The 19,860-nt window shown below is 44.3% G+C and overlaps 2 protein-coding genes and 1 non-coding gene across 5 annotated transcripts in view; 1 reads left to right on the top strand and 2 right to left on the bottom strand.

Annotated features, from left to right (window-relative positions):
- Positions 1 to 251: 251 nt before the first annotated feature.
- Positions 252 to 17,672, bottom strand: PTCD3 (pentatricopeptide repeat domain 3). Of its 2 annotated transcripts, XM_042053606.1 has the most exons (24): positions 17,568 to 17,672; positions 15,905 to 15,954; positions 15,198 to 15,237; positions 14,167 to 14,212; positions 13,381 to 13,449; positions 12,860 to 12,964; positions 12,373 to 12,496; positions 11,600 to 11,718; positions 11,129 to 11,202; positions 10,729 to 10,816; positions 10,582 to 10,642; positions 10,231 to 10,313; positions 9,432 to 9,576; positions 8,774 to 8,824; positions 7,860 to 7,943; positions 6,887 to 6,915; positions 6,495 to 6,598; positions 5,705 to 5,783; positions 5,525 to 5,615; positions 4,776 to 4,861; positions 3,527 to 3,675; positions 2,642 to 2,683; positions 1,597 to 1,755; positions 252 to 939 (listed from the first exon to the last, which is right to left on the bottom strand). In XM_042053606.1, exons 1-24 carry the CDS (start codon positions 17,657 to 17,659, stop codon positions 861 to 863), a joined length of 2,049 nt encoding a protein of 682 aa, XP_041909540.1. In that variant the 5' UTR covers positions 17,660 to 17,672; the 3' UTR covers positions 252 to 860. The 2 variants fall into 2 exon arrangements, with proteins under 2 accessions (XP_041909540.1, XP_041909541.1); XM_042053607.1 differs by lacking the exons at positions 252 to 939; positions 1,597 to 1,755; positions 2,642 to 2,683; positions 3,527 to 3,675 and adding an exon at positions 3,704 to 4,638.
- Positions 10,381 to 10,522, bottom strand: LOC121676862. The gene has a single exon (XR_006020635.1). It is a non-coding gene; the product is annotated as a small nucleolar RNA SNORD94 (small nucleolar RNA).
- A 65-nt stretch (positions 17,673 to 17,737) lies between the features above and the next one.
- The window catches only part of POLR1A (RNA polymerase I subunit A), a 30,047-nt gene continuing 27,924 nt past the window's right edge, over positions 17,738 to 19,860 (top strand). Inside the window, exons 1-3 of one of the 2 annotated variants that reach the window (XM_042053604.1) lie at positions 17,738 to 17,920; positions 18,395 to 18,599; positions 19,691 to 19,840. In XM_042053604.1, the coding sequence (XP_041909538.1) occupies positions 17,844 to 17,920; positions 18,395 to 18,599; positions 19,691 to 19,840 (432 nt within the window). In that variant the 5' untranslated portion in view covers positions 17,738 to 17,843. Of the gene's footprint in view, positions 17,921 to 18,075; positions 18,192 to 18,394; positions 18,600 to 19,690; positions 19,841 to 19,860 lie in introns of those variants that run through there. The other variant, XM_042053605.1, reaches the window with a different exon arrangement.

Here is a 19,860-nt window from a genome sequence, read left to right as displayed (position 1 = left end):
GAGCAAGAAAGCAAGAGTTCACTGATGTGATTCATTAATTTGTACAGCATTAAAAATACCAAACACATCTTTGAGTAACAGGATATGTACACAAACTGGTGTCAGACCACATCCCGTCATGATTTCTGCCCTGGTAGCTTTCTTGTCAGAGCTGCTCTGCTGGAGTTTTAGAACACCAGGTATTTCTACCAGAAAGGCACACTTTGGTTCAACCACAGTTTTTGCTCAATGATTACCAGAATACAGCCAGCTTTAATGTCAGCCATTTATTAGAGACAGTCTCCAGCTGTACAAAGTGTAATTTAACATCTACGCTCCAACACCCATCCCAAAGCACCAAAAGGATGAGGAATAACACCACAGGTGCTGAGTATTGCATTACTTCAGTGTTTATATACAGAGTAGACTCGGTATTTAAGTAGTTCAGCAAAGTCAGATGGAAAGGAATTACATCTGGTGCAGGGTCGAGTGACAGGAGGCCCACAAGAAGTGCTCAAGCTGTGGAAGTCTTGTGCCTGTCCAAGCAGCTTCCAGGGTGCACAGCACTCCTCTCCCTGTAGCCCTCCACTCCTCAGTGATGCTGTTTATCAGGAGCCAGCTCTTGCAGGGGTGCTGGGGAGGAGACCTGGGGTAGCCCGCACTGTGTTCCACATTACCAAGATTTAACAGGACAGCTTCCAGCTGGCACACAAGGACAGTGTCTTGCCAAACAGGTCCCGTATCAGAACACTCCACACACTCGTCAGTGCTGCAGCACCTCCCAGAAGCCATTCCTTCTGTAACTCCACTCCTCCCAGAGCCTCCTGGCATCACAGCAACAGTTGCTCCAAGTTTTCCCAAGAGGAAGGCAAGAGGGACAGCTACTCACGGTCACTGTCACTACTGTCACTGTCACTATCGCTGCTGTCACCATCCCACTTGATACTCTGCAGTGCCTTCCTGCAATGCAAAACAGATCAGTTGTGTCACCTGTTGTGACTCTTGCTTGAAAAGAGAGATCCCAAAACACAAGGCAAACACAGAGAACTTTATGAGCTGTCTAATATGCCTAGTGTCCTCAAAGCTGAACCAGCTGTCAGGGGTGCTGGGCTTGTATTTACCCCTTTGGAGCAGATCTGGCTCCAAACTGTGGTCCCTCAAGGCTAAGCCCTGAGCACCATCTGAGGATCACCTGAGCTTGGCTGCAGCAGCTCAGCAGTGCAGTGTGAGGTGACCATGAGCCTCAGAACCTGGGAGCCACATGCAGGGCCATCCTGTACCACCCCCTGCTTTTACTGGGCTGCAGCAGTGTCTTCAGGCAGCCAGACCCAGCTAGGAAAAGATTCTGGGAAAGAAAGGTGATAGAGAGCAGGACTGAAGAGTGGGTAAGGCTAACCCCACCATGGAAAATTCCCTTCCCTCCTAGGTGAGATGGATACAGCATGGAATGAAATGCTGAGGGGCCACTTCAGTCCTGGAGTCAACACACCAGGCCATCATTCTGAAGCCAGTTCTCTGCTCTCTTGTCAGAGAAGCCTTTCCAAAGGAGTTTGTCCATCCCAGACCCTGTCTACTGTACCCTTTCAGCATGAAGTAACATGAAATATTCCAACTTACTTCTGTGTTTCAGAGAGTTCAAATTCCTCCTCCATCCTGCTTTTCAGCCTTTGAGATGAAGGAAGCCCAAGGGATGCTGCCAGCTTTACCATCTTAATTGCCTCATCTGGGGAATTGGTCTGCTTAGCACAGTTCAAGAACTCGTCCATCACCTTGTCACTGCAAAGGCAAAGGCAAGTGGTGACCATTCTCAGGGTCACAGGAGAGGTGCCCATTAATTTGCAGCCCGTGCTTTAGAGAGGGAGAGGAAGTGACATTTTCAGATCACTCAACCAGTCCATCTCTGCTCCTGCCAGGAATTTCACCTCTGGTACAGAGTGAAGGCTATATGGTAAGTTTGGGAATTCCTGTCCCAGCAGAAAAGGGCAGGCACAGAGTACCATTAGGTGTGTGGGCCTTGGTACCACACACCCTCACGGTGTTCACTTGGGCAAGCTCCAACTTTATTTTAAAAAAACCCCACACCCAAACAAATCCATTACTATTCCTTACAAGTTGTGTTCTACTTCAAACAATTCCCTCTTCCAGAATCCTGAGACAAGCAGGCTGGTGTAGCCTAACAGGTACCACCTAAGATTTAGGATTTGACTTGATAAACTTGTCTTCAGAAATCCAGGCACCTCTAAGGCACCTGTGCTTGGTTAAGAGCATACTGGCTTTTTTCTGAGCACATGGGAAACCAGATGTTCAGGAGTCCTGCTCAGACTGATTTGCACCGCTGAGTTCCTCAGTGGCACTGCTCTCCATGACCCAGAGCTTCAGTGACCAACCACTTCACTCCCTCCCACTTTGCATTTTCAACACGTTTGGAGACAGAAAGCTCCTGGAATATATCCACTGGATAAACCAACAGCCATGCTCACAGGCAGAGACACACATTCATGTCTGGGAAGTAAATGGACCACTACTGTCAGCTGTAACTGGAGGCTGGACTAGCTGACCTTTGGAAGTCCATTCTATCCCAAACTATTCCTTCATTCCATAACAGAAACTCAGGATCTCAGCCAAAGAGGAGACAGTAACTGAAGAACCTAAAAATACTTACGTGGGAATCCTATTGATTTGCTGGAAACGCTCCATCATGTTCCTACTCAAAAGGAACAAAATAATAATTAGAAAACCCCATGTAACAGGAACAGACAGATATTCAACCTCTTGGATGAACCTCCACTGACATAAGTAAGCTCAAATTCATGGAACAATCTTCCCCATGGATCCCATGCCTTGCAAATACAATCTGTACCAGCTAACTTCACTGATTAGTTTAACACAAAATATCTTAAACTCTGCAGAAAATGGAAAGTGTAGCTGGTGGGCAGTTTCCTTTAAAATACTACATATTTTTAGTATTTTAAAATACTGCAATACTCTTTTGTTGCTACTTCTTTGTTTCAAATCAATCAGTGCACAGGGAACATCTGTATTTAACAGAAAATATCTCAGAATCTTAAACTGGAGGCTAGATATTTTAACCTGTATTTCAAGTTCAGAGCATGTAGGACAGTAAATTCTAGCTATTAGAGTTCTAAAAATAGTCTGTTTAAGAGTTTTAATTAGGGTTGATGCTAATTAAAAATTTAATTAAGTTAATTAATCTCTTTATAAGTTTGAATTCCAAAGAGTACTAAAAATCAGAAAATGGGAAGTTCTGGGCAATCAGGGAAGTGATAACGAAACCCCACCTGGCCATAAGAATCTGTACGAAGCTCTACACCAGACACGTTCCTTTCTAAACCATTTTGAAGACAGACAACTGTAACTTGGTGCCAAGAATGAACAGTAACAAAGCAAAAAACCCATCACACTCCCAGCAGGCTTTATCCCCTCCCTTTGTCTGCACTGGCATTCCAAGGCTTCTGTCATTAGCTTTTGCTTTTTGTGACTGAGCCTTGAGCTGCAGTGTCAGCAAGCGCAGAGAGCCCACACGTACCAGGCATCCTGGGTCCTCCCAGCCCTGGAGAGCAGCACCACGACATGGCCCAGAGCGCTCCCTGTCCACTCCAACGGGACCTGCCCCAGCCCAGCGGCCTCATGGACAGCTTTGATTTCTTCAGCACACTTGGCAAATGCCAGCTGAATCTGTGAAAACATTGTGCTATTAAGAAAAAAACCTCTGAAATTAAGAGAAGTTTTTCAGGGCAATTTCTCCTGCAGCTCCTACAGGTTTGCTCTGTATGTGATTTAAATTTGTGAATTAACAGTTGCTACCCCTAGGAGACAAATCTCTCACTTCTGTCAGGACAACTGTCCCCCCTAGGCAAGCTCCAAGGTGGCTCTGCAGGGACAGCTGTATCTGCCTTCAACACCGTTCAGCTTGAGAAGGCAGTTACTGCAATGAAATCCTTGGCAAAAATCCCTGGATTCTGCCACGTGCTTCCCCAGAGATGTGGCTGGCTGGGCTGCATTAGTTTTCCAAATCCTGGTAAGGCAGGATCCTGCTCTGTGTTAATTTGAGGTTTCTCTATAGAGAATCCAATCTAGGCCAATCCAAAGGGTTTAGCAGGCCTGGAAAAGCTCACATGGATCTAGAAATCTGCAGTGGCAGATGCAGTGGAACTGGATCTCTAGGACTGACCAGGGATACAGCATTTACCTACAGTCTAGGGAGACACCACTACTCTCTACTGAGCTTCTGTGCTGGGGTTGGCTGGGATGGAATTAACTTTCTTCAGAGTTTCGTCTTTCTTACTATGGGGCTGTGTTTTATATTTAAGATGGAAAGTGCATTGTAACACCAGGATATTTTTGTTATTTCTGGGCAGTGCTTAAAGAGCATCAAGGCTCCCCCACCAGTGGAATGGGCTAGGGGTGCACAAGGAGTGTGGTACAATAAGGAGTTGGGAGGGGACACCTCTGAGACAGCTGACCCTAAATGACCCAAAGGATATTTCAGACCACAGGATGTCATCATGCTCAGCAGATAAAGCTGGAGAAAGGAGGAAGGGGGGATACAATTGGAGTGATGGTGTTCAACTTCCCAAGTAACTGTTCCACAGGAGCTTTCCAGGAGCCTGGCTTTCCTAGGGATGGCTGAACACCTGCCTGTGATGGGAAATGGTGACTGAGCTTGAGTTTTTGCCCTTTTACTGTCCCAGTTCCCTCCACCATCCCACAGGGGAGGAGTGAGTAAGCGGCTGTGTGAGTGCTCAGCTGTTCACAGGGGTTATCAGCTTCCTTACCTCATTAGGGTGCTGGTCCCTGATCATCAAAGACAAGAACTCTTCCAACAGGTCTTGTCTCCTGCTAAACCCCAGCTGTTTCACATCTGTTTAGAGAGAGGCAGTAGTTGGTAGGTGTGACCTGCATCCCTGTTCCCAACTCCTGCCAATATGGTCAGCACAATTTAACAAGGCAGAGCCATTCTCTGTGACTGAGCAGGTCACACTTAGCTCCCTTTCTTTCCCCACATTATCAGGTCCTGTGCACCAAATACATGAACCAATCTGATTTCTTCTTCCCTTCCCTGCTGGTCTCAAGATTTCTGGGTATCAGCCCAACTACTCCCCTTGGTAACGGCCTTCAAGGTCCCCAGCACTGACCAACCTGGTGGTGGTGATGACCCTGTCACAGAACAGGGAGGGAACACCACAGAGCACTGTCTGTAACAACAGTTACCAATCCTAAGGGGGAACACGGACCCAAACTGCTGCTGAACAGCGAGGCCCACAACCCCCTGTGGCCAGAGACCTCCACCACTGTCAGCTGAGGATGAAGGAGTGACTCGTATTCTTTCATATGTTTTTTGGGGCTAGATTAAATCTTAACCAAGGATCTGCAGAGGGTGCAGGTGATCAGATACCACAGGCAAGCACTGCACCTTATCATGGCTACTCTGAGCAATGGGAAGTTTCCAAACTAGCTCCAACTTTGCACTGCTCCTGGTATTTGCCACACAAACTGCCTATGAAGCCATGTGGCCACCACTGACCTTCCCAGACTGAAGGGATCACTTCCAACTGGTTGGCTGCATCCAATGCTTGAAGGAGACCCAGTATATTTTTAGGAGATGGATAGAAGAGCTGATGAAGGAAGAGAGTCATTTCAGTCACCTGTGACTGCTCCATTTCTCCATGCTAAAGCTCTGCAACTCTTACCCTGGTACACTTACCGAAAATGACATTTCTTTGTACCACTTCAACACCACCTCAATTTGTTCCATCATGCACAACAATGAAAAGAATTTTGACCTAGAGAGAAAAAAATGATCTAATCATCATTGAATTAGGACAACCAAACTATACAGGAGTACCAGCAAATGATGGTGTGCTGATCAGATTTGTGTTGCAGATCAAGGAAACTTCACTGATTGCAACACTCCATGCAATCAGAAAAGCAGCAGTGTTTCTTATGACAGCTTAATGCTGACACTAGATAACTGGCAGAAGTAATTAGAAGTTAGACCAATGTGTTTTAAAATACAAAAAACCTGCAATCTTCTTGCCTGATGCCAGTTTTAAGTAGAGTATTTTTTATGTCTGCATCTGTCTCAAATGCAACCTTTAGATGTAAGAACTGAACTAAATTACCCTCGTTACTTGTGCAAGTTCACAAGTCAAGCCTGAGTCCTTGATCCAGTGCACTAAAGCATCCCTACACTAAGAAACTATGCTGTTTTGGTGTTACCTCCAAAGCTGCCACCCTGGGTACACAGAACAGCAGAAACCACAACTGGCTGTTCTAGTTGTTGGATGGGTGTTGAGATGAACTGATGCTCCAAGACACTGGACTTCAGTTCAAAGTCCACAAACTGAAGATAAATCCTAAGCAACCACTGCTCTTAAGAAGGATCAAATTCCCAAACTGGACATACAGTAACCAGCTGGTGTTCAGTGTTTGAGTCCTAGTTTGTACTGAAGCTGACAATGACATGCAAGATGCTGAATATGATCTCCACTCACCAGTAGCCATTTAACCGATCCACATCCAAGAATTTCCAGTTGTCTCCCTTCTCCAGTGCCTTGTTTAACTGATAGGCAAGCTTGATATCCTTAAGATCACAGCACTGCAATAAACCACTCAGATCTGAATGCTAGCAAATGTAACAGCATCTCTCAAGACTCACTTTCACAAAGGTACATGCACATGTCACAGACATGCAAACTACCAGTTAGGGAGAAGTCAAGCAAAGGACTGCAGAATTATGGCAGAAAGTTACAGGAGGTGATGAGCACAGATGAAAATGGGAGATATGGAAAGCTAAACCTTGTATGACAGGATGTAAACTCACAGGCAATTCTCCAACAGCTGGAGAGGCTCAAAGGAATTCTGATGGCAGGGAAGAGGCACTTACCACTTGCATGGCGGTGGGAAAAAAGCTGGCTGAAAGGGAGCAAACAAGAGTCTGTTAACTTCAAGCTTCCAAGGAGACATAAACCAGCTCATTAACCCACCCTCCTAGAGGACAGATAAGGCATATTCAATTAGAGACTCAATCTGTAACTCAGTTTGACAATATAGCAGCGTCCTTCACTTTCTTGGTAGAGTCTTTGGTGTGGCAGAGGTGGGTGAGTTTTTTTATACACTTCTGGCAGCAACTTGGACCACAGAAAAAAACAGTTTCCCACACTTAGCTGGACAGAAGCAAAGGAAGGAGGTGTACAACATTCTGACTCTTTCCAGGAATCCTTCCAAAGGCAAAAAAGAAAGCTGACAGAGTGGCTTCCAACACTTTGTTGACACCACATTGTCTACAGACCTTTCTTTGCCAAACCCATCTTCAGATGGAAGCTGCATCTGCTTCCAAACATACAGAACGGCTTATGAACTTCCCAGGGCAAAGCTGTGCACATACAGATGGCAGGAAGAGCCAGTAATGCATGGGATGTTCAGAATATACCCCTCCTACAGACCCACACTCCAGTTTTCCATGAAGTTTTATTTCATAAAATTTTCTGAACAGGATTAGGAAGAGCTAAAATAGGAAAACTCACACACCACACTACAACAAAAACCTGCCTTTCACCTGATGTGTATCATTTGATGAAGTTGTTGTCAAATGTTCCTCCTTAAACTGATCTTGTAAATAGCCTTGGGGTACTAATTACATGGACTTAAAACACTCATTCACACAAGCTACACACCTACTTCCACACAAAAGCCAGTGCACCAATGCACAGCACAATTCCCAGTACTGGAATTTGCCCTTCTTTGTCTCCAGAAGTACCAGAAGGGACTGAGAGAAGCAAACTGCATGCATTTATCCTAGCTGAGTAAAACTACCTGAAATTCACAGGTATGTTTTTACCCAAGCTTGAAGTCCTTACCATCATCAGGGTCCTGGGCAGTGAAACTCCTCTTTTCAACCTCATTTAACACCTCAGAGATGATGTCTGATGACTGAACATCAACTGTGGGACAAAGAGACAAACAACATCACATCTCAGTTGCACCAAGCACTTCCTTAGTGAAGAGCATCAGCCTGCAAAAACAATTTGAAATTGGGAACAAGCAACATAATTTTAAACAAATGTAATTTCTGTGGTGCTCCACACCAGCTGCAATTTAATTTCCTGTAAAATTTGCCCAGCTATTGCCAGATTTCCACAGCACAGCAGGGCATAACCAGAAAAATATAAGTGCTTTCTAGCAAGGAATCAAACAGGCCTGGAGGTTTGTCTGTTAGAAGGCTGCACTGAAAAAAGCAAAGTATTTCATAACCAAACAAACAAAAATTTAAAAGGGGAAAAAACAAAACACCAAAAAAAACCCCTAGAACCAAATACAGACTCCAGAGCAATTTCCTCACATTTCTTAAAACACAGGGACTGCAGTTAGGACTACTCTGCCTATATTCTTCCTATAGTCAAAAGTCTGTGTGCATGGGATCTCAAACAGTTGGGTTTCTGCCTTCTAACACAGCTATTTTTCATGACAGCTCTAATGCACAGAACTGTTGCAGGAAAACAAAATCCCTGTGCAGTTTCACCCCTGTAAGTGGCACAGTCTATGAAATCACACCCACTGTGGTCAGATCCAGCCTCCACAGCGACTGAGTAGCGTTTACTCCCGGGATGAGGTTATTGTTCTTTTTTTTTTCACCCAAGCAGAATCAGGCAGCACACTAAGATCACACCCATAAAAGGCTGACTTTTAATCCATAAGTGAACTGCCTTCACCCATCCCATCAAAGCAGCTGCTACACAAGGCACATTCATGGCCAAGCTGACAGCACACCTACCGCCTTTGTAGTACATGGAGAGGAGATGATCATAGGATGCCAGGCTGGGCTCTGGAAAGCAAACACATTCCAGTTACTTCAACATTCCTGGCTGAGCTTTGTGCCACAGCTCTAATTCACAGTCTGCTCCTCCAGTCAGGCAGCATGCACAAATTTAATATCTCTCCCTGCCCACCCTAATGCTGGACCAGACCTCACATACAGACACCTGGGAGAGGTGATATCCAACACTGGACCACCAGCTGAAGCACCCTATTTCTGTGGGGGGAGCAGCCAAACCTCCCTGTTCTAAATTAAAATCAAAACCACTTCATAGCTAGTTCCCCTTCTCCTCAAGAATGGAATGTTTAGCCTACCAACAAGCATGCTGCTGGGGCAAAGCACACCCCACAGGACATCAAATCAATTCTGCAGATATTGTCTGTTTCTGCAATATTTATTTGAAAGAAAAATTATCATCTAGATCAAAAGCTTTTTTCTGTAGAGATGTAGATATATATACCTGAACTGGCTCGGATGGCTTGTGAAGTACATCTTCCCTGGAATCAGGGAATCACCATGTTGTGTGGTGCAGAACTCCTGAGTTAACTGTTCTGCTCTGGAGGTGGCACTGGAATATCATAATCACTGCATATAATAAATACTCTGGTTCTCTTACCTATATCAAGTGCTTCCATTTCCTTTAATACCGATAAACACATACTTCTGCCCACACCACCACATCTTCTCAGAGTCTTCAGTACAGAATTGAAAGTTAGCAGAGTTGGTTGCACTTTCTGTTGAGCCATGTGAGTCAGGAAGTCCTTAAAACAAAATCCCCAAATCCTTAGTGCTTCACATTGTGGATCACAGTTCAGCTTTCAGGTGGGTTATACCTACATTTCCTCGACCTAATCCTTCTCACCCCCTTCAAGTGAACAACTCTGTTCTAACTCATCATTTATTAAGGGAGTACTGTCTAATTTGTAATGACCAAAACCCAAGGCTACATTACATCAGAATACATCTTGAAGATTTGCCTGTAGAAATAACGGAAATTTTTATAGTTACATAATATCCTTCCTTAGTGATGTGTCAATAAAACTCAAAATTCCATTTCTGTCACAACACCATGAATTAAGATACAAATTCAAAAGAGTTTTTATCTAAAATTGTGCATTTATTTTATTTCCCAGCAGTGATTTCCCCAATTACTTTCTGTCCAGCCAGTTCCTGGATCAAGTACGTTCTCACAAGGCAAACCACTCTGCAAAGGCAAGGTTGGATTTTTCACATTTGCCACTCCTCCACAGTTAGCTTTTCTGTTTAAACTACTGTACTTCCGTTACAGCAGATTAGTATTTGGGGACAAAGTTCTTGATTTCAGTCTTCCAACAACTACAAAATTTTACTAATAAAGCAGGCCCAGAACCCACACTCCTACCCCTTCCCCACCTCTTTTGCTCTGCCCTCCTTACCTTGGCTAATTCCCATCTTTCTACGAACTTCTCCTTTAGATACGGGACTGCTCTGATCAGTGCATTGAAGGTGTGCACATCAGCTGGAAAATGTAAGAGAATCCATTTTAAATGACAGTTTATAGTCTAAAGGAAACAGTTTGCTCTAGCATGGCTCAGTTTTTGGCAAAGTCTCATGCAAACCTGTTTCCAGTGAGCCAGCCACACGCCAACTGCACTGGAATTAGCAGTTTGCATTCAGCTCCCATGATCCAGCTGAGGTCCGTACCCCTGCGCCAATCATCACTGCCATGAACAAACACTCCTGTGCCCAACTCAGGAGACCACAAAGCACAACCAAGAGACACTCACCCTTGTGCCTTTCATTCAGCAAGTCTATGTACATGTCATATGCTTTAGAATAAGCCCCATGCTGCAAAAACAAAAATAAACAATCTCTGACTGTGTGAGATTTCACAAGCTGAAAAAAAATCCCCCAGCACTGAAAAATAACTTTACCTTCACCATCCCACGGATCATCGTGCAATAGGAGTGTGCATTCCTCTCTGGCATTATCTTAAATATCCTTTCAGCATGGTTGTTCTCCCTAGAACCAAAGAACAAGATAGATGTTAAAGAACCAAATAAAAGATACCTTTAGGAAAAGGATTCAACACGCGGAACAAAAAAATGGGCTGTACCCCAAAAGACTGACATTCACATATCACACTCATGGTACTTGGAGCTACTCTACAATCACCTACCAGATTTCCATGAACACTTTAAAAGATCAGCAAACACAGGTTTATTTAATAAGTAACATTTGTGAGTATGGGCTGCTAAAAGACTTGGGTCTGTTCTACAACAATACAAGTGCACAACCCACAGAGTATGGGAATACAGGCAACATTTTCTGTACCTCCATCTGGGGCCAGATGACTGCGAACCTCTTTGGAGCTGTCTCTTTGGAGCTTTCTGTTCTGAAGCATTCTCCTGGAGAGATTTTTGCAAAATTAAGTTTCTGAAGTTGAAAATTATGATTTAACATCAAATGACATTATTTGCTAACAACACTGAAGTTCAGCAACATGGACCAAAGATGGTTTTTAATGGATTGTATTAGAATAATTTCTATCAAAACATTCAGGAAGCAATAACTGGATCAAGAATAACATTTATGTTACCAAACATATTTACACAAACTACTGTTGCTACTAGGTCACTCTTGGGACTTTTATAACAGATTTATCTCCTGGGAATGTTGACTGCATCTGATCCAGCTCATGGCATCTCTCATGCAGACAGTTACAGTACAAAAATTTTGACATCACCTTGATATACTCCCACTATGTATTAAATAAATAAACAGAGATCATCAAGTTTTCCATACCCCTGGTTCTTCCAAACTGTCTTTTTCTTCTTCCTCTTTTTCAGGAGTAGGTTTAACATCTCCATAAAAGCACAACAAATCTAAAAGGCTGTTTGTGGTCTCCAGAGATACAGGGGTACCTTTACAAAACGAGAATTTACGACAGTCAGAGAAAGTGAAGAGCTCACAGCTCTGTAGCCATATCAGAAATCCTTTGAACACCACTTTGCTCTCTTTCAACACAAAGACAATCTCTAGCAAGTCCCTAACCCCGGGTGTGACACCAGTACTACCACAAACCCACTCATTACAGGAGACAATTTTAACACTGAACTAGAGTATGTTTTTCTACTGAAGCCACTGAAAGGGTAAAGTTTTCCTGATAAAGTAGGAGAGGGAAGTGACAGCTGGCAGCCAGAACTGTGAAGCAGCACAAGCCAAATACAGCACCTGAAATTTCTAGAGCTTTTCATAACTCTTCCTAGGATACACCCTACTGTGAAGAACACAGTGTGTTCCACTTCCTTTGAAAGAGATTTAAAACCAACAAAAGGTTTTAATCTGCTTCCTATTCAAGCAATCATTTGTTGTCCTTATCACCGAAGTGACGTGTCAGACAAGCAGTAGCTAAAATTCTCCAATAATTCTAAAGAACCACCTCACTGGACCAGAGTCAGTTGTGAAAGGAGCAACAGGGTCACAAAATTGTCTCCAGAGCCTGTGCCAGCTACTAAAATATTTTTGGCACAATTTAAGAAGAGCTCCACCACAGAACTTGGCCTGTGACCACATACCTGCCTGTAGAAGTTGATCAAAAATGTCCACCGACTCTTTCACCATTCTGAGGTGGATGCGCTCCCTCAGAGCTTCCTCGCTCACTCCTTCAGTCTGAGGTGTGAGACTCTCAGGCATCAGGTACTAAAAGCAAAGAGTGGAAGTCAGTCATAAGCTCAAACCTTCTCTAAATAGCCTCACTCTTCACCCAATACACTGCTTGCAGCCCAACAACAGCAGTCCTTTTGGTGATGAAGGACCGCACACATCTTCATCCCTCACTTTTGTGCTAGGAAGCAACATCTAAACAACACTGCTTTTCTTACTTTTAGCTCAAGAACCTGATGTGATACTGAACTCCCAAGGGAAGATAGTCACTACAAAAATACAATGTTGTTTTCATACTGTCTGAGAAACAGTTACAAAATTATCTTATCTTAGTTTTGGACCAGTCTGACATCTGATTTCATTGACAAAACACAAATACAATGAAAACAAAAAGCTTACTGGTATGTTGGGGTCTGCAAAAGTCTTGTCAAAGTACTGAGGAAAGTTCTTTATAATGTATTTTGCAGCATTTCTCCCAGACTCCTTTGACAATGAATACAGACGCTGCATAGAAATGAGAGACAACAAGATGAAGAAATACACGAATTACAAGGCTGAAAGTGAGGAGAAACATTTTCTTTAACAATGAACATTCTGATGGGATCAAATTAAACTCATGCTTCATTTTCAACTTAGTAGAATCACAGGGACAATGTTCCAGATAAACATTCTGGTATCTGTGCCAGTATAAGAATGTCTATTCTTTAAATGCCATTGTATTCTACTTCCTTGTTACTTAGTCAAGGGACACAATTCAGATGTCTAAAAAGCTCAAAAAGATGTCATTTTAGAGAGAGGAGAAAATTCAGAAAATAATCTGCTACGTCATTTTCTTTTGTAATCAAAACCAGGCTTCAATCAGATAAGAGCATTCACAGCCCAGGAGGGAAGCTATCAAGGAGCTGAGAGGAAATACCTACAGAATTAGCTGCGTTTCTTGGCATAAGGAAGGGGTCATCCTGGAACATGTAATGAGCAGCTGTAGGATCCTGTAGGAAGAAGAGCCCAGGATTGAAAGGTTTATAGCTATGTGCACAAGCATAACACACTGCCTCATGGAGTTTAAGGCACAATGAATTCTTCCATGCATGCTTTACACAAGTTCCTCGTGTTCAAAAAGGTGTAGCCTGTTTGGAAATAGTTTTAAAAATATTTCCATCTTACACACACACTTGCAGGCTAACATGGTGACAAAAAAGGGTCCTTATTATAACATGGCAAGCATTAAGTGTCCTGCAAATCAGGCAGGACCCCAAGTGTAACAGTCTTGGGAAGCTGATGGGACTTGCAGCTTTTGATTCAATTTCCAGAATTCAAGATAGACAGGATTAAAGAACAGCATGACAACATTTCCAGGTTTTGCCCAGCAAGAGTAGACATTCATTGCACTTTGTAATGCCTTTCTGGACTGAGATTGGGAAAGACATCCTGGATTGGGAAGCTGAACTGGTGAAGGAACTTGCTCCCTATGTGAGTGAAAGCCTTACCAAAGTACTGCAGCTTTCACTAGTAACTGCAGATCTCTCTTAGCACAAGAATGAGGCTTTAAGGACACCCCAAAACACCCTGAGACAAAGGGAAAACCCTGATGTGTAAGTTGCATCTTTCATTTATGGCCAAAGTAGAAATTAAAGGCCTCCTGAGCACAAGGCTATTGCACAAAATGGACAACCTGACCCATTTCCACAATCCCCAGAACCACTCACCCTGTTCACAGTAGAAGCCAAGGTCTGGAGCACCGCGAGCTTATCCCTGAACACAAGGAGTTTGATTAATACTCAGCTGCAGACTTTGAATGCTGTGCATTACATTGTTTGGAGAACAAGCACAGGATTCGCCTGACCCATAAGGATGTTCAGTTCTAGGAAAAAATGGTTTTGCTGCACTTAAGGGAAAATGCAAAAATGGTCTCAGCTGTTGAACAACCGCAGGAAAAAAAGATTTTGAGGAAAACCAAAAGACCATCTGTGTTTCCTGCTATTACTCCTGCCCTTATAATAGATTATCAAAGAAAGATCATAGGGAAGAGAGACAAAAATAATTCCTTGGAATGCTGCTCCTAGAGCATCTCTGAGGGACAAATACATCAGGTCCCTCTCCAACACACGTTTTCGCGAGAAAAAATAAACCAAACCAAAACCAGTTATCTCAGGACTCCTGTGCCTGTGGATCCTTAAGACTTTGGTTGTTTCCAGCAAACAAGGAAAGGCCAGTGAAAGTGTTTAGGTGAAGGTGGCCTTACTTTAGGTTTACATGCAGACACCATTTGACCATAAACTTAATTTTTGCTGTACAGACATGCAATTCCATCTTAAGTGCTCCCAACAAAATAGCTCTTGTTCAGTTTTGTGATTTTTAAGCAGGATTTATTCAGCCAGCTATCAATGATCAAGTTTTATTTTGCTGGAAGAAACATTCACGTGCAAACAGCCAGGTGAACTTGATTTTACACGTCTTTAGCAAATGTGATCTTTTACAAAGAAACGGAAGTATCCTTAAAAATGCACTTGTAGCTATTCGCAAAAGAAATGTCAGGAATGCAGTGTGCATAGTCTGCACGAGGGTAAGAGTCAACAGTATTCACAGAGCTCCAAATCAGCAGGAAAACCACTAGTGGGACATTGCATCAAGGAATACAGGAACCTCAACTTCCTTTTTCAGATTTGGTGGGCAGACTACGTTTAGCTGTCTACCTCTGATTTTCTTCCAAGTCAAGATTCCAAAAGTAAACACTCACCATGTTTTCCTTCGTGGGAGCACAATTTCTTCTTGAGTTACTGTGAGAAACAATATTAAAATGGTCATTAGAAATAAAGAGATGCCCTCAAAAAATTCTGACCTCAGCTGTAGTAAGGTGGGGGTTCATCTCTTCTCCCAAGTAACAAGTGACAGGACAAGTGCAAATGGCCTCAAGTTGCACCAGGTGAAGTTTAGATCAGATATTAGGAAAAATTTCTTCACTGACAGGCTTGTCAAGCATTGGAACAGGCTGCCCAGGGAAGTGGTGGAGTCACCATGCCTGGAGGGATTTAACACATGTAGATGTGGCACTTAGGGACGTGGTTTAGAGGTGCCTTGGCAATGCTGAGTTAATAGCTGGACTCCACTAACTCACAGATCTTTTCAAATCCAAGCAATTCTACGAGTCTATGAAAATTGATAAGTGGACCCAGCTGAAAGTACTAAAACAAGAATTTTAAAACCATAGTTCCACATAGGCTCATGGGGCTGCACAACTCAGTTCAGGCTCCTGGAGCATGGAGCTGATCGGTGATGAGGTAAGGAATCAAGTTAACCCAGGAAATTTCTGCACAATGAAGACAGGGAGAAAGAAAATCCAAGAAAAGGAAAGTAGGGTGTTTACATCATATTTATTTCCTGACACACTGTGTTGTTTCAAGATTAAAAAAAATATTCAAGAAAACAGTAATGAAGACATCTTACCTTGTGAATTGTCTACAGTCTTCCCAAGAGCAGCACTACTCGAAGAGCTCCTATAAAACAATCAGGGGTTTGAATTTATGGCAGTCACATTAATACAGCAAAAGCAGAGTAGTGAAATTCTGTACTAACTAAAACATTAGAGGGAACTGGAGTGCATTAGAGTAACTGGCAATGTTGCACTGTTACTAACTCCAAATTATTTACTACCATAAAACTTATATTTGATGCTTCTCTTAAGGCCCTAATTTCAAGAAACAAGAGGCTGTATGTGAAAAATTATATTACAAAAAAAATCCGTGATTATTTAATACTGGGATAGGATGTTTTTGAAGTAGTTTTCATTAATTAGTACATCTTAGAAAGAAAATCATGGACATAAATCAGAAAGGACACTTTATGCTTTAGAGAAAGGATCGTGCTGGAAACAGCACTTTAAAAAAATACTTTAGACACGAGTAGCATTTACAGAAGGAGAAAACCCAGTGTTGATGATGCAGGTGAATCAGCCCTGGTGATTTCCAGACTCCCAGATGTCTCTACAGAGCTACAGAAACTCCTCACAAAACCACAGTTAGAGCAGGCACAAACACATGAACTTGCTCGGCTGAGTACCACAAAGCAGCTGCTTTGTGCTCACTCACAAGCCACTGCATCAAATCTTTCTCACCACTGTTCACATTTTACTGCTTTTGACACAGACTTAGGCTTACATTAAGATACTTCTATTTGTTTTGGTCATGAAGCAACCTAACAATAAAGCTTACTGCAATTCGAGTCTTCCACAGTGACCTTGACCCCGAGGCAGAGGCTGTTAAGGTACAGTCACAGCTCTGTGCTTTACTGTGCCACTGCAAAATTCTACCTGCTCCTGGACCAATAAAGTGATTAAACATGATTTTGCTATCCCAGATATGAGTTATGAGAACCCAGTGAACTGGGACTTTTTCATTTGAGGCATTCCCTGAACAAAACCTCCTCATTTCATACAATGATAGACTGTTAAGGGGCTGAAAGGGACCTTAAAGATCACCCAGTTCCAACCTCCCTGCCGTGGGCAGGCAGGAAACCTTCCACTAGACCAGGCTGCTCCAAGTCCCATCCAATCTGGCCTTGAACATAGCCAGGGTTGGGGCATTCATAACTTCTCTGGGCAGCCCGCGCCGATGTCTCACCACCCGCACAGTACAGAATTATTCCTTTGCCTATCACTAAAATTCCTGACGAGAAGCTCCTCTCTGGTCTCCTGGTAGACCCCTTTCGAAGAGTGCTATGGGGTGTCCACGCAAAATTCCCTTCTCCAGGCTGAACAGTCACAGCTTCGTCAGCCTTAGTAGCGGAAGTGCTCATCTGCTTTTTCATGAGACTCAGCTCTAGGGATCGCTTAAACGCTCAAAATCTCTCCCGGTGAGGCTCCGAGCCGTCCAAAACCAGGGAAGATCCCCGAGAACGGCGTCCAAAAGCAGAGAAGAACCCCAGAAAAGCAGCTCCCTCCGGCCACGCCGCCGCGACCACGCCAGCCCCACGAGCCGCCGCACACGCGCCCTGCAAGCGAACGCACTGCGCCTGCGCGGCTTTCCCGCCTCCCTCCCCACACCCCGCGCCCGTCGATTCCTCCCCGGTGCCGCCGCCGCCCCCCGGCCCTTCCCTCCCGGCGGACCCTCACCGGCAGCTCTCCCGCCCGCCCGGGAGGCGGCACCGCCGGCCCAGCCACAGCGCCCGCTGCCAGCAGCCGCCCGCCACTCGCCGCGCCGCCATGCTGGGCCCGCGCGCTGTCCTCTGGGAAGGGGGACGGCACCACTTCCCCGGCGGGGCCGTACCGCCCTAGCGCCCGGCCCCGCCCCCCCCCCGCGCCCCGGACCTCGTGGTGCTGCCCGTGGCGCGGCACTTGCAAGGGGAGAGCGGGATCAGCTGTCGGCCGGGAAGGAGTTGCTCGGTCGCCATGCGGCCGCCCAAAGTGGTGCCGTGGCGGCGGCTGGTCGGGGTGTCCTTCGGGATGTACACGGCCGAGGAGATCAGGTGAGGGTCCATGTGTACGCATCCGGAGCTGTGCGGGTGCTGCTGGGCACTACGAGTCCCAGAGTGCCCCGCGGCAGGGCGCCGCGGAGCTGCGGCAGGCTGCGGCGCGCGGCGTGCTGGGACATGTGGTCCGGCTGGGCCGGGGCCCAGACGCCGGGATGGCGGCAGCCCGGTTTTATACAAGCTCTCGCACCGCTGGAGGGGACATACAGGCAAAATTACGTGATTTCTTAGTAGCATGGATAAAGATGTAAAAGAAATATTTGCTGTGGTAGGAATGATTTTGCTTTGCTCAGATGATGAAATCATTGGTACACAAATTCCCGTTGCATCCGCAAAATGTTTTCAGAAAGATGTTTTCATCAGTTAAAAAGATCACACAGATACTAAATGCCCATTTTAGTTGTACCGCTCAAGTGTGTGTCATGTTGTTGTTTGCTGCCGTTGATTTTTACTCATCCCTTTCACCTTAAGGAAACTGAGTGTAAAACCCATAACAAACCCTCAGTACCTGGATAATGTGGGGAATCCGGCTGTAAATGGACTGTACGACTTGGCCTTGGGACCTCCGGACTCCAAAGAAGTGTGTGCGACTTGCATGCAGAACTTCAGCAACTGCCCCGGACACTTTGGCCATATAGAACTGCCTCTGACTGTCTACAACCCCCTGTTCTTCGATGTATGTACACTTAGTGATTGCTGGTAAAAGGGGGGGCGGTGGTGCCCGAGCTGTCATGTAGTTGCAGTCCTTGAGAATAATAAAGGTGCCAAGATCTGTTTTTCTTTTAAGTGTAATAACAGCAAATGTAGTAGAAAAGGTTTGTTGTGTCATGATAGTTCAATACAAATAGGCCTTCTGAAAAATAAGGACTTGATTGTAACTATTATTTTACTCAATATTGATAGACACGTGAGGGGGGAATATTTGTCATGAGGTGTGTGACTGACTGTAGGATGTCGTGCTTTAATTAAATGGATGGCACAGTAGAAATTATCATTTTTTCTAACGAACTACTGCACATAAACAGCTGTCTACTCATCCAGTTTATAAGAAACCTGAGCTGGGATGAATTTTCTCCTGAGGTGCTGATGTCACCATTTACAGTAGCAGCCTTTTGCACAGGCTGCTAATTGAGAGTCAAAATCTCACTTTCAAGTGTCTAAAGTTAGATGAGGTACCCACTGCTAGCCTTGTTCCAGCTTTAACTCAAATACCTGTATTGATCAAGGATTAAAATCCGGCAGCAGTAATTCCCAGCCTTCAGGCCACGGGGGCTGTGCGCAGCTGGAGGGAGAGAGCTGTGTTAAATAATCACACACAGCTGTGTTAAATAGTAAAACCCACTGATAATTTCCCAGACCTTGAGGAGAATGTGATTATATGAAGGATCTTGAAGGATTGAGACCAGAATGTTTCATTTTACTCGTGTGGGGGTTTGGGTTCCCCATTGTCCCGTGTGGGATGAGCTGTTAGAAGCTGTAGTCACCGTGCTGTGTAAGAGCTGCCTTGGTCCCAGAGATGCTGTAGATACCACAGGTGTTTCATGTATCCGTTATGTACAGAGAGTTTATCTACAGACCATGCTTTGCATATGAGTTTGGTTGAAAGAAATTTTTTTTCAAGCATATTCTTTATGATTAAAATTACTGTTAGTCTAATTTCCCTATTATAGTAGCACTTTCTTAAAGTACAAACAACTGTATTTACTTGCTTACTGTGCACGCTAGTAAATCTGCCAGCATAACATTTTTTTCCCCTTTTCTTTCCAGAAATTATACCTTCTAATCCGAGGATCTTGTTTGAATTGTCACATGCTGACATGTCCTCGAGCCGTGGTTCACTTACTGCTAAGTCAGCTGAAGGTGCTAGAGAAGGGGCTGCTTCACGCTGTCTATGACCTTGAAATCATTCTGAACAGGGCAAGTACTGTCTATTGCTC

The sequence above is a fragment of the Corvus kubaryi genome, unplaced genomic scaffold (assembly GCF_017639235.1).
Source record: "Corvus kubaryi isolate FWS band 111438036 unplaced genomic scaffold, C.kubaryi_AGA036_p1.0 split1-131, whole genome shotgun sequence".
Classification (NCBI taxonomy): domain Eukaryota; kingdom Metazoa; phylum Chordata; class Aves; order Passeriformes; family Corvidae; genus Corvus; species Corvus kubaryi.
This window is presented reverse-complemented; position numbering and strand designations above follow the sequence as displayed.